The sequence below is a fragment of the Chamaea fasciata genome, unplaced genomic scaffold (genome assembly GCF_029207755.1).
Source record: "Chamaea fasciata isolate MVZ Bird 193981 ecotype frontalis unplaced genomic scaffold, bChaFas1.0.hap1 SCAF_3, whole genome shotgun sequence".
NCBI classification, from domain to species: Eukaryota; Metazoa; Chordata; class Aves; order Passeriformes; family Sylviidae; genus Chamaea; species Chamaea fasciata.
Window position 1 is genome coordinate 44483421 of NW_027094088.1, and position 14426 is coordinate 44497846.

At 38.2% G+C, this 14426-nt stretch overlaps 1 protein-coding gene across 3 annotated transcripts in view; it reads right to left on the reverse strand.

Moving 5' to 3' along the window:
• Positions 1 to 14426, reverse strand: part of ARID4B (AT-rich interaction domain 4B) — an 87977-nt gene that overhangs the window by 55641 nt on the left and 17910 nt on the right. For all 3 annotated transcript variants that reach the window (XM_066178809.1, XM_066178807.1, XM_066178808.1), the window contains exon 3: positions 2057 to 2167. In XM_066178809.1, the coding sequence (XP_066034906.1) occupies positions 2057 to 2167 (111 nt within the window). The remainder of the gene's footprint in view (positions 1 to 2056; positions 2168 to 14426) is intronic.

A 14426-nucleotide genomic window follows, 5' to 3' on the forward strand; every position in this document is an offset into this window, starting at 1 on the left:
CACATGAAAGGAGACACAATTAAACATATTTTACTTGTCTGACGATCACAATACTCCAGATCTATAGATTTTTGTTGCCATCCTACTTTCTCAGCAGAATGTCTAGTTATAAAACTTAAATGACTGCTTTACACTAACACTGACAGTATGAAGTTAACTGACTTTTCTTCTCCTCCAGTAATTCTAGAAGACTAAGGCATAAAACATATACTGGGGCAAAAGAAACGCATTCAGCAAGTGAAAAAAAAAATAGTGCAGCAGATAATATACCAAATTCCAGAAAAAGCACACCTGGTAATGAGAATTTTGTTAGAACTAATACTGGGGAAAGTATGCATGTGCCAGAAAGAGATGAACAGATTTTCAGAGAAAATCAGAGGGACACTTAAGTCTAAGGAATAAAGATTCCTGGTGGAGAAAAAACAATGTAAACAGATATTGTTATGGCACTTACACACAAAAATCTCAACCACAAATCACATTACTCTAGAGCAACAACAGTACTGGGGCCAAACTGCCCTAAGCGATACAGTAACAGTGAACACACACACACCCCCACACACCTCGGTATCCAGACGGGTTTGTACAAAATCTCCACAAACAATTTACAGAAAAATTCCATTTCAGGTCAAGGTCTTACTGCAAACCTTGCAGTGACCAAACTTCAAGTCATAAACCCATAAGAAAATACTTAGCACTGAATAATAAACAGCAAGTGGTCATCTAAGGAGGTGGACTGAAAGTCCCTCAAAAAACTGAAATTAGTGAAGATTTCACTGATCTAGGCACAACAAAATTCCTGTACTTAAATACTGATGTTAAACAGCTAAAATAGCAATATGTAATCACTTAAACCCAATGGTACTGTAAAACACAGACCAGCTGATGCTATTAAAAGTTTTGACTGAAATGAAAAGACAACTGATTTACTCCTCTAGCATACTGAAGACTAACATACTCTTGTTGTATTCAACACTACTATCAAACAAGTGACAACAGACCTTCCCACCAGGGTTTATGGAGAGTGCCTGCTCTCTCCCTCAGACACACTATAGGCAAAAATCAGCCACAGCATGAGGGCAGAGTTGAATAACGCACACTAGTTTATAGTGTGCAACAGTATTCAATAATAGGCTATCGCTACTCACATTTCACACATTTTTTATTTATATTTACAGTAGATATTAAAAAAAAATCTACCACTATAACTCTTGCAGAGCAACAATCTAATTTGTATTTCCTAGGTGGTTTGGATCCTTGCTCTGTAATGTTTCTGTATGATGTTAAGAGGCAAAGCAGAAAAATAGTACTTCCTCCCAAATCAGAAGTTTTTGGGGCAACATTATCCCAACAGAAATATACAGCTATTTTGCAGTGTTTTGTTCTCTTTATTTCTAGAAATGACACTCTAAATTTTCAAGGCAAGTTAAAATGTATATCTTGCAACCCCTTTGCAGAATTTTTATTTGTCCTACATGTGGCTTATATTGATTCAGTCATTAACTAGTTATCATAAAGCTTAGGTGAGATCTCCTTCTTGCTATTCTGTAAGACTCAATATGGCATGTGTTTTTTGGAAGGCAGAAGGGTTTCAGCTTTTTCCTGAAGCATTACCTAGTTGCCATGGCTAAATGGCAGTGACCTTTGCTCCTCAAGTAAAAGATACCCTATTAAAGCCTACTTCAAGCAGTCTTAGCTATTTTCTGATAATATTCTCCCATACATAAGCCTACATTTGTCACATTTTAATCAATTACTTTAAGGTCAGCCTATGGCACTGAAGGTCAAAAACACACAGATGACTAACTAGTGACAGAAACAGAACATATTTATTTGTGTGGGAGTGGAGAAATCCCTCCTATCCCAACATTAATAAGCTTACAGTTATTTCAAAGACTGTAATGCCACCCTCCAAGGACAGGACAGCCTCTCAGCTGTCCTAAGACTACGAAGAAGTTTCACATTGTGTCATTTTGAACATTAACCACTTTTTATTCCCCCCCCCCCCCCCCCCCCCCCCCCCGCTCAAAAAAGTGTTTGCAGGAAAACCACATACCTTGACTTTGACAAGCCTTTTCGCTGTCTTGATCTTGGCTTCACAGAAGGCTCCTCTGTACTTCGCACTCACATCAGTGCCCACTGTGAGATAGGGAGGCTCATCAATTGCCTGGAACAGAAAGGAAAACAACTGCTTTTTAATTACTGACCACTGGCAATACAGCTACCACAGTCTCACCAATTTTTGTGGACAAGGTATTACCAAATAGCCCAATGAAACTGAAATTGACAGCAGCATAAACACAGAACACAACACTAAGCTAATACAATGAATGCAATTACAATCTCATAATATACAGATATCATCTTGTGATACAAGACCATAAATACAATAAACTGTTACCACAATTACCTACAATAAACACCACATAGGCTTCCAGCCTCTGCATCATCTAAAGACACAGCAGGTGATCAATTCTGCTGCAATGGTGAAGGCCAACCAAGTGTTCTACCTTCTCCTTAAACTGCCTCAAGACCTGGTAAGTCGCATGAAGACACTGGTGTTTATTTCCCTCAAATAATTAAGGTTCATTTTTCACTAGTAAACAGAACAAGTATGAAGAGATTTTGCTTTTTCACTTTTGAATAAAGTAAATTATAAAGATGACACTCATCAGGAGAGCAGCCCATGGGCAAGGTACAGTAGGAGACTGACAGAGACTAAACACACAATGAAGGTGAAGGGTCCAGACCCTCCAGAAAAGGTTTTGTGACATGAAACATAAGAACAGGTGACACCCAAACAGGGAAATAAGAAACAGAGGAGGTGAGAAATAAGAGAACATAGGTCAAATCAGTATCCTGAGTGAGATCATGAAGGCACAGTTCCTTCAAAGGAAGTCCATCTTCTCTCACACAACCCCTCCTAATATAATCTGGGTGAGGAGATTTCAGATAACTGAACCATCTATGAAATATCACTTCATAGACTCTGGGTCAGAAGAGGGAAGGCAGAGGGTGACATGCAAGAGGAGAGAGGTTTGTTTTCAAGAGCTGCAAGCCTCCATGGAGGCCCAGACAAGAGCAAAGATTTAAGCGCTTATTGAAGTCACATTGTGTTTCTATGCCCCTACAGATTCAAACACAGCTTACAAGGGGCATCTCTGGCACATCCAGGTTCTCTGTGGGAAAAATATAGAGATAAATCTTCACAGGCATTTGAGACTGATACTATTTGAAACTGAGGTGCTTGCACTCAGTATCAGATAATTCCTACTAGCTGCTACCAGTTCAAATACATCAGAAGGCATGGACATGTGTACTTGAATGCTTCAATGCACCATTTTTCAGAAATTTAAGTTGTACAAAACTTGAAATTGAGAAACATTAGATGCGACAGGGTTAACTCCTTATTAATGATGTTTTCTACAGTGACTCTGTTCCAGCCTCTCTCTCACTGGCAGGCAATAGAACGTATTTCTGAGTACTGCAAAATCGTTACCAATCTGCACTTTCTAAGACCATCAGAAGCATGAATGCACTGATAACCCCACACTCTCTCTCCCTGCATGTGTGGTACGTGACTGCATGCAGAGTAGCAGGATATACTACACCCGTGGTAGTATATCCATTAACACCTATCCTTTCCTACTCCAGGCTTAATAGCAATAAAACTCCACTGAGATTAACAAGGAATCTGTTAAGCGTATTGGGATTCTGAAATTAATTCTCTCCTTCCCTGCCCAACAGTACTTGCCTGTGAGGCAGGCTGCAATGCTTCTCCCTTGCTGCACTTGGATGGATGCTGAAAGAGGGACTCAGATGGCGATAAATTTGGCTTTGGTCAGTATTCTCACTGAAGTAAACCAAGAAGTGGCTGTTTCACACAACATGAATCTGAGCAGAGGAAAGTAGCAATGTATTCTCTTGCAAAGACAGTAAAGCTCTACAAGGGGAGCATCCCTCCTGCTCCAATGCACTCTTTAGCGAAGAAACTCATCCACCACTACAGGGGTGATAGCATTTCATGCCAGTTCATCTTCCAAAGTTAACAGGAATTGTGGAGTACTGAGATTACTTTAGCGAGAGTGACAGATCGCAGATGGGTCCACACAGATGCACACACTTATGATTCTCCTATAAAGAGCTGGTTGTGTCAGTCTATCCTTCCCTATACAGACAAAAGAATTATCACAAAGACCAATCCACAATGTCAAGGTGAACTTACAGAAAAATATAGAACACTTGTTCTTCACTGCTATTGAGACTAACTAAAACAAAACAAAACCAAAAAAACTGAGCACCAAGAAAACATGAAGCTCTGGTCTTTATTTGAAAATTTACAGCAGAGGAACAGGCAAGTCAACAATCAAACTTTAAGCAGGACTTTAAATTCTTATAAAGACCATAATTACCAGTATTGTGACTACTTTATCACTACTCTAATTTACTCTTAACAACCTCTTCCAGAAAGAATATTCATTCAAAAAACAACATCTGTAAGAGCTTCTGTTACTAACAGACAAGTTAATTTCAATCTCTAGCCTAAATCCCTTGAAATTACTTTTACGGCTTTCACTGGAATTAGTTAATATTTACTGCTGTAAAGAACAGTGAAGATATGGACTATTTGATTACCAATGCAGGTATGCTTACTAGAAATACAGTATTGGAGTAGCTTTTGAGAGAAAAATTATGAAATTAGTTTTTTTAACTACCACTATAAATCATTATATACTTTAAAACAGTGTCTGAAATCTTCAATGGATACATACTGGATTTTTTCCTGCTATTTCATTATTCCATTGAAAGACAAATTACATGGGCTTTTCCCCCACCCAAATCACTTGACTGAAATTTCCAAGATACTTCCCTCATTGTAACACAGTAACAGGTGAAAGAGGCAAGTTAAAATAATTAGCAAAATGTGATGCATCATAGTGAATGCAAACTAGAAAAATAAAAGTAATGATTAGAGTCTGGCATTAATTTCAGATAAGTGTTACCATGACTTTGTCATTCTCACCAACTCTGAGTCACCTGCTCTCAAGGTTTTATTCAATTCCACCAACATTAGAGAGATTAAAAATTAGTATACAGCTATTTTTACCTTTCTGTTATCCCTTCCCTGCTTTGTGCTTACGTCATTTATTAGATATCCTTATGCTCAGACTGAATGTATCTTTGTCTATTTAAGGTTGACATGTTTTATCAGGGTTTGCTTTTATTCTTTTTTTAGGCTTTTCAAAGCAGGTTTCCAGAAAAAAAAAAAAAAAAACAAACCAGAAACCAAAAAACAGTATGCTAAAATGCAGATAGTATTTAATAGTTCAGTAATCTTGGAAAAGGTATTGCAAGCATACTAAAAATATCTTAACAAGAATCTTTGCAGTGGTATTTAAAGGGAAGGGGGACTACCCTATAATACAACAAGTTCTGGGCTTCCTAAAATTCTTGAAGGTCTCTTAAAACTGTACTAGTCTCATACCTTACTGTCTCAGCCTTCATTTTATTTTAAAATATAATGTGAATTTGCATTTACATTTTATATGTGAACATAATCACCTGCGCTTCATAACTTAAAGATAAGAATCATCGTTTCAGCAGCATATCACAAACAATCAGTAAACTTCTGTCAACAGCCAAACTGAAAAGTATGTCCAGCACACGCCATCATTCATGTATAATGAGATCATTAACTTCTTTCATTCAGAGTAGCTTCAAAACACACCCCAGGATATCCTGTCATTGTTTCTGTCTCTCTATAGGTACTCTTTCAAAAACCTCAGAGTTTACACTGGAAGGAGAAAAGTGAAGCTGATGGTAGTATCTCCGCTTGTTCGTTCGGTTCTTTTACTACTGCCAGAAGACTGGCATTAAAGATCTTCCTGGAGACCACTCACCCAGCAGGCGGTTCCAAGAGGAATTGTATTTTGTCTGCATGAATGCCCGAGGGCAGGCTACCGAGGAGGAGCCGGCTCTGCGGGGTGACACCTGGAGACGGACATCTGTCCGCACACGGATGCCCGGGGAGGGCCGCACCCCGCGGCCGCAGCCAGGCGGGGCTCCGCAGGGTTGTTTCGGCCAGAGATCGGACGAGCCCCTCCCCAGCATCGCTGCAGGGGGCTGAGCGCTTCCAGGGCGGTTCGAGCAGCGCCCCGAGGAGCTGCGGACAGCCGCGCCGATGCTCCAGCTTCGGCAAGGCCGCCGGAGAAGCCGGCGCCGGGTGACTTGCTCCGCTCACTGAGGTGGGCGGACGAGCAGCAGCGATTCCCCGGGGAGCTGCCGCTTTAAGGGGAGGGGCCGGAGCCGGGAAGCTGCCAGAAGTTTCTGGCTGCGCCAGCCGGCCCCGAGCGCAGCCGCCCGCCCTCGCCCTCTCCCCCTCCCCGAAGGCGCCCACGGCTCCGGCAGATTAAGCGCGGATTGCCGTAAACTAAATTTGTCCCCTTAAGGCGATTGCCGGGTAAATCTGCACGCAGGGCTTCCCGGGAGCCTGCCGCTGCTGGAGTCGGGCACGGAGCGCCGGCAGTGCCAACTCCCGGGATCCGGCCGGGAAAACGTGCGAGCGCTGGCCGTGGCCCTGCAGTGCAGCTCCTCCGGAACGCCGCTGGAATGCGCCTGGCGTTGAATATCCTAAATCATCGGCCAAATTACTATTAAAAAAGTTCCGACGCTGTTTTGGGTGAACAAGAAGGAATAAAAGAAAACCACTTCCTGCAGTTTTGCACTCTCCATTAGGAAAGCCAAACTAATGGACAACCGCCATGCTACTACTAGCACTTAATTCTGTTTTATTAATGGGAGTAGGATGAATAGTTTCTCTGCTATCTCAATTCACAACTGCTGTACGCGCAGAGGAGTTGCAGCACAGGCTGCCGCAGCTGAAAAGCTGGTTTACCACTTAAATAAGAAGCAGTCTCTAGGTGACCAGTCAGCAATTTCCACCAATTCAGTGGCGGAATTTTCTTTGGCAAGAAACGCAGGCTGCTGGCTGCGCCAGCCTTCGAGCTGATTATAACTGGAAGGATTGATAAATGGCTAGATGCCCACATCATAAAACAACCTGCACGTCTTCTGAATTTGGATATTTGCATCAGTATTAACAGTTCTGGTCTTCAGTGTATGAGGGAGAAAACACACAGAGACCTCTCCAGGGTATTGTGGAATGCACATTTTAACAATGCAATCTAAAATGGTAGCATCACACTTCTACAAACATTTTAAAGCTGTAAAGAAGTTGGTTTTCCAGTATTTTGTTTTTACACACATACTTTTCCATCTCCGTGGGATGAAATCATTCTCACATCTCCTCTTTCAACAGTGCTGCATTACTGTATTCAAATTCCTTTGTAAAGTCTGTCATGCCATGCAGCAGCTGATAAAATTGCTTTACATTGTGCTTTGCCCATACACACATCTAATACAGTGTGTGTGAATGTATTATTTCTATCTCCTAATCTGTATTCTCCTGCACCATGCACAGGATGTTCCAAGTAAACCACATGAAAACAAGATTAAGTATTCAATCTAGAAATGTAGCAGACATGGCTACTAGGAAAGCCTGCAGAACTGCCTTTGGAGTAATATACAAGAAGAAAAACCTCCCCTCAGTCTTTCATCTATATGAAGTCTGAAGAGCCAAGATTTCAGTTTGCATTAAACATTCAAAATTCAGCATTTATCTACTCTACAGGACTCTTGAGTCAAGAAACCAGTGATACATTTTCAACAAGCAAAAACCACTCCAGCTATCCCACAATTAGTGAAAAGAAAGGACTGGTTTTGAAAATTTAAGATTTGTTCAATTTCAATAACTAAGGTCCAGGGAAAACTTGTTAAAGACCCTCTCCTCATGGCCCCGCCTGGCATCCAAATTATTACTGAGTTTCAAAAAGAAACATCATAAGGCTCAAAATGTGATTTCTTACCCAGAGTACACATGAGGAGCAGTGGCAAAACTTTTTTCCTACTGCCTATGGTATTTTGAAGTTACTTTTCCAAGGGAAGTGTTTTCTCATTGTTTGTCTATAGTCCATAATTTAAAATGGAAAGACAGTTTGCAAATGGGATCATTACACATATTCTCAACTATTCCATTTGAAGTCATCCCAGTCCCATAATTCAGTAGGAAAACCCAACAATAATATCCCACTACTTCAATCCAAAACCAAGCCAAATCTTAAAGTCTTCTAATGAAGAGCAAATATTTTACATAGCTGGAACCTTAAATTCCATTTCCATCCTGCAGAATTAGCAGCCATCTCAAAGTCATTCAATAGGCTTTCAGGAACTTTTTGTGGCAATACAGGCTTAAAAAGACTAAATTTTAAAAAACAGCATTTTTTTTTCCTTTTTAAACAAGAGTAAATTCAACATCTCCAAGACAACTTCTGAAAAAGCATTTTCAAGAACACAAGTGAAAAAACCATGAACACATAAAAAGATTTCCTCCCCAAATTCTAATGCATTTAACTTATAGATCATTACCTTAAATACTTTTAAACTGCAGTAAGTTCCACCCAACAGCAGAGATCCACCTACACACTGCAGAATCAATCTTTTAATAACCAAAATCACAGTGTAATTAGGAGTGCAAGATTTTGCTTACAGCTCAACCTGCTGTAGTTCAGAGAATGTTCAACTTTATAGTAATAGCAGACATCTTCAGGAAAAACTATTATTATAACCCTTTTAATATACTCAGTTTTGCAGATATCTTGATAGTTGATTTCAAATAAATTCTTCAAGTATTTTCAGAGCAACAAAGCTATAAAACTTCTCAAGCCTTTCTACAAACTCTATCACCAAGGCACACAATTCCTCAAAGGCAGATGAAATATCAAAACAAAGACTGAAGCCCAGAAAATAAAAAATTCCTTTAAAAAAAAGTAAATCCATTGGCCCATCATCCACTTTCCAGAAATGAGAACACCACAACAGGAAGCAGGAGGAATTTTTCTGAAACTTGCAAACTACAAAATAGAATAAAAGGCAGTGATGTTTTCCACATGAAAAGGCTATTACATGAAAGCCCAAGAGTAAGAGTGTGCTTTGAGGAAATTTGCTTCTGGCTGAAAAATCAGATTTTTACTTGCCTTTTGGTTTTGTTACTGTCGTAAATTTCATAGAAGGGCAGAACTATTAATTTTGAAATTTATGAAGGTAAATGGCTCAGTTTTATCAATATTTGCCCACAAATCAAGAGTTTGGTAGGAGACATCCTGACCAAACCAAATATTTATAAGTTTAAAGGGGGAGGGGGGGGGGGGGAGTTCTTGTAATGAAACCTACTTCCAGTTTCAATTTAAAATCTACAGGAAGTTTCAAGTAACACCTCACCAATCTTGTAAGCAAACATTATACAGCACGTAACTGTGGTAAAATGTCCTAGTTGACTATCCCCTCAACCAAGCTAAAAGTTACCAGAGCTTAGTGCACTGATGTCTGGAAGCATTAAACCAACTTCTGACAGCTTTAGCCTTCCCTACAGCTGCAAAGCCGATATTTTCTTTATTTCAAATTATTCACTTAGATCACTCCAGTGCCAAGCTTATTTAAAGTTCCTAAAGACTTGAATGGGTTCAAAAGCTGATTTTCCTCTTCAAATAAAAGCGAGCTGTGGAAAGGATTTACAGGTTCTAAGATCATGAAGGACCAAGAGACCCAAAACAAGAAATTCAATTCAGTAACAACAAGTAACACTTCTTTTATTTATTATATCTGTATTAAATGCAGAATGGATATTCATTATTTTTACTTACCCATGTAAGGTTGAATTTTTATGGAACTAATTCCTTTTTTTTTTTTCCTTTGGAACTATAAGTTGATGAATTAAATTATAAAAATATTTTAACTCCACTAAGAAAATGAGAAGTAATAATTAAAAAATTTTAAAAGTTAGCCTATCCTAATCATTGCCAAAGAGCAGCTCAATTCTCCATCCAGAAATTTACTGAGTAGTGTAATTTCCAAACATCTAAACTGTAATTAGCTCATTTCCTATTCAAAATAGTAAATCCAGAAAGGTGACTATACATTCAAAAATTACAGCATTTAGGTATTTTTTCCTCCCACCATACCAAATAAAACCCACTGAATTCTGATTTTGTTCCTAATTTGGTCACAGACTTGCTGCACATTGATGTGGCCCAGCAGGCTTGTACCAACTTTCAAGTCTGCAGAATGGGGGTAAATGCACACTTACTGAAAGGCAAGTAAGTATTTGATATTTCTCTATAGTACTTTCACACCTAAGAATGGAAATCTGTATTCTTTCTATCAGTACAGCATATCACTCTATAAAATGTTTTATTTAATAAAAACACTCCAGAACTGCTGATCAAGCTCTCTAAAAATAATGCCAATTCTTTACAATTCCTTCAGCAGGTCTCTTGTTCTCTATTGCTGAAAGATTACATGAAGAAAAGATACTTTGAATGCCCACTCCTGCTGTTTATCCCCCTACATGTAAAATCTTTCTTGAAGTCAATTATTGCCATAGCTACCAGATTGCAATTTTTTCCTGTAAAGTTTAGCTAAATAGTCAAACTATTTAACATTATAGCTTAGCACTGTAAAATGATACAACTTCATTCATTTTAGAAAGACTTTTCTGTACACTTCAAGCCTGAACACTGTTTCTACATACATACAGATAAAAAAGTAACAATTCCTTTGAAATAAGGACCTTCTCAATGAAGACTTTTAATCACAAATATTTCAAAAACTTCTTTCACGTTTCCTGTGTTTTGTGCAACAACCAAAATTCATTCTAGTATGGAGAAAGGAATCAATAAAATTTTGTTGTTAGAAGGTAAAATAATTCAGCAAAAAGTATGTTCTCAATACCTGTTAAGCACTTATAACTAAGTTAAATCCAATTTTTACATTGATAAACACCATTTTGCCAACTAAAAGCTTCAGATATTGCTTAAAAGCATTACTTAAATTATTAGGTCTGGAAAACTTGCCTCATTTTAAAAAATGTGCCACAGTTCTGTCTAAAGATGCTCCTATGAAAAACTTGGGATGTTTCAAGGCACTGAAAAGAATGGTATACTAATGATATGATTGCATTCCAAATGGATTGGAACAAAGATCATTTGATAGTTTAATCAAACAAACCAGTCCAGGCTGTTCCTGAGCAAAATGATGAAGTGACTAAAGTCTGTAAAGTCTGAAAAAGCAACAGTCAATGAAATCTTTAGGAGAAAATAAACCCAAACAAACTTATTTTTTAAACAATTTGATAATTTTTGGGCATTATTTCTATTTCCAGTCAAAGACAATTTAATGATTGTTTTATTTTTAAGAAGTTGGTTACACAATAAATTCAGTATAACAATATACAGAACAGGAAACTCTATGTATGTGAAATGACTTGTCTGTACTCTAGGTAACTGATAACACCGGCATTTAGGTTGACAAAAAAAATATAACAATATTTTTAGATAGTAAAACTGATAACAAGAGCAAGAACAGTGAACAGATACTAAAATCATATCATTACCTAAGAATGTTGGGGTTTTTTCAGTGAAATTGTGGCATATTAAGGTTCTGTTTATTATCATCGATTTTTAAAACTATTTTCTGTTGTGTAGAACTTCAGAAGCAAATTAATGCTAAATTGAAAAACTGAACCTTAAAAAAAGCACCACAAAAAGTCAAAACCAACACCGAAAAAACCCCAACCATAAATCATGACTTTTTTCTGCAGATACTAAATAAAATTTCTTGCCTTTGTTTACTTCCATTCTTTGTACAAGACTTTCTAAACTGGCTATGAGGAAAAGGGGGGAGGAGTTATTTTTGTTCCTAAGTTAGAACAGAAAGGGAAAACTGAAGGAATAACATACAACTCAAAACCCCCAAGCAGAATGAGATTTCTGAAACACTGACCCAAGGCAATTCATTAAACACAGCCATGATTTTATTAGTCTGACAATGTTTAAATATGTATTGATAAAATTATATTCCAAAATTCTAAGCATTTAAGATGTCATTTTGTGTATTTTTATGAAATCATGACTGTAGCTGATTTGTAATTAATATAAAGTACTTTTTAGAATACCACATTAAAACTTTAACAGAGTAAAACATTAAATCACATCATGAGTCTGGTAAAAAATTAATGTGTAGCCTCTGGATTTGGTTTTTGCCATTGTTGCTAGCTAGGAGAATGATGGGGGAGTACATAAAAGTAATGCCAAACCTACACACAACTCTCAAACAATACAAAACAAAAAATGTAAATGCAAAACCAAGGGGAAAAAACCAAGTTTTCTTATTGAGAATGAACTCTTCTTCAAGACACATTATTTAGTAAGTTAAGCACAACCAATCTGCACACGAAGGCTATGCACAAATCCAAGCATCCAGGAACTAAGAACTTGTGCACTGTGGCTCTGGAGACGAACCACAGCTCATCTTCAAAAATGAATCTGTAGCAGAGAGCCAATTGTACACAAGAGTGTACCAAAAGTATGGTAGTATAAAAGGTCTAATGTCATACAGCACCACAAGACATTTTAGAGAAAAGAGTGGATTTTACGTCTGCCATGCTCCCTCCATTGCTGCATAGTAATTCAGTGTAAAACTGCTGGCCAGGGACAGGACACTTAGAAAAGAGCTATGAAAATTAGTTTAGAAAATACCTACAAGGAGACTGAAGTAACTTAATCTAACCACTTTATCAAATATCAAATTACAATGGATGAGATTCCTGGGAAAAACAAACAGAAACTTCATCACACATGAAAGGTTATCAAGGTCATTCCTCTCAGCAGGATCATTTTGGCTGTATTATTCATAACAGGTGTCTGGAATACCTATTCTTACATTTAGGAGTGAATATCCCACAATGTGCACTGTTTACAGGTTTTCTATAACAGCTCATGTAAACATTCCTTGCTATTGTTATTCCTTGTCTCATCAATATTGCAAATGGAGACAAGTGTACTTCTGCTTTGTAGCTTCCAAGAGATGCAACTTCTTAGAGTAATCCTATTTCTAGAAGAAAAAACAACTTATGGTGTAAATTTTATATGCAGGTAAAATTATATTTTTATTTATTTTATATTAACCTATAGGCCCTGTATTTTGAACTGTCCCTCTGGAGTTTGATTTAATTACCTCACATATTTCTCCTAGTTGGTGCCTAAAATTGGGCACAGGTATGGCCTATTAATTGCAAGAGAAGCAAATATAATTTCACACAATTTTCAAGTAATAGTTTAACATTCCAGTATGGCATTTGCCTTTTTGGAAGAAGTATGACATTGCCTCATGTTCCATTTATTTTTTGGCTGTTTTTCCAAGAACTTCCCCCTCAGGAGGCGGGGACAGCATGCAGCAGGTTCCATTTTCAAAGGCAGTGAGCTACTAATGTGGCACATAGCACACCATGAAATGCTGGCAAGTGTTGATGGCTCCCCAGCTCAGCCTGCTGGCTGCCTTCAGCCCCAGACACTAAAGCCTTAGATGAGAAGGCAGTGAAGTTCTCGATTTGATGTGCTGGGAGTCTTGACTCATCGAATAAAGCACCAGCCTCACTCCTCCAGAGGATCTGGACTAGTGCAAATCCATGACATGAAGCACATTAGAGGAAATGAGATGCCTGAACAAGTCAGGAGTGCTTGCATATAGATTCTGAGTCAACCATCCAACAGAATCTACCCTTCTTTACTATTACCAAATTCTTCCTCCCCAGTGGACAGAGCACCCAGTGCCACATGCCACACACCCACATTCATAATACAAAGGAGACTTCCACAGTGCCACCACTCGCACTGAGAAGTATCACAAACACCCACAGGTTTCCCAGAGTCCTTCACTGGATTTGGCCTACAGTGTCAGACTCAAGTGCTCTTTCCTTGCAAAGGAAAAAAGCAATATTGCAGAGACCTTTAATCTTATAGTCTAGGGCATCAAAAATCCCATAGCTTCAGGATGAACAGAGTTTTTAGGTTTAAAAAAAGGATGTTAATATGCTGTGTAACTAGTTGCTTCAAGAGATCATAAGATCAATTAAAATACTCCATCACTTCAAACCTTTAAATCAACAGTCTTACTAAATACACATGAAAAGGATCATCAAGCAGCTTTTGAGGTAGCAGTTCAAACTAAACCTTACATGGCTATAGGTATTCACACTCAAATTCTGAATCAACAAGGAACTCCCACAGTTAAAACATTTTGATAAAAGGCAGCTACAGAACATGAAGTCTTCTAAAAAATTACCTGTGCTTTTCAAGATTCTATGAATTGCCCCATACACAAAACAGCCTATCAAAGTAATCAGAAAAATCACTCAGTCAAAGAAATACCAGCTTTACCACTTCTGATTTGTGCTGATGTATGTCAAAACTCATTTTGCCACCCCCAGGCACTTGTGCGATGTCTCAGACAGACAGGAAGTATGCACATGGTTT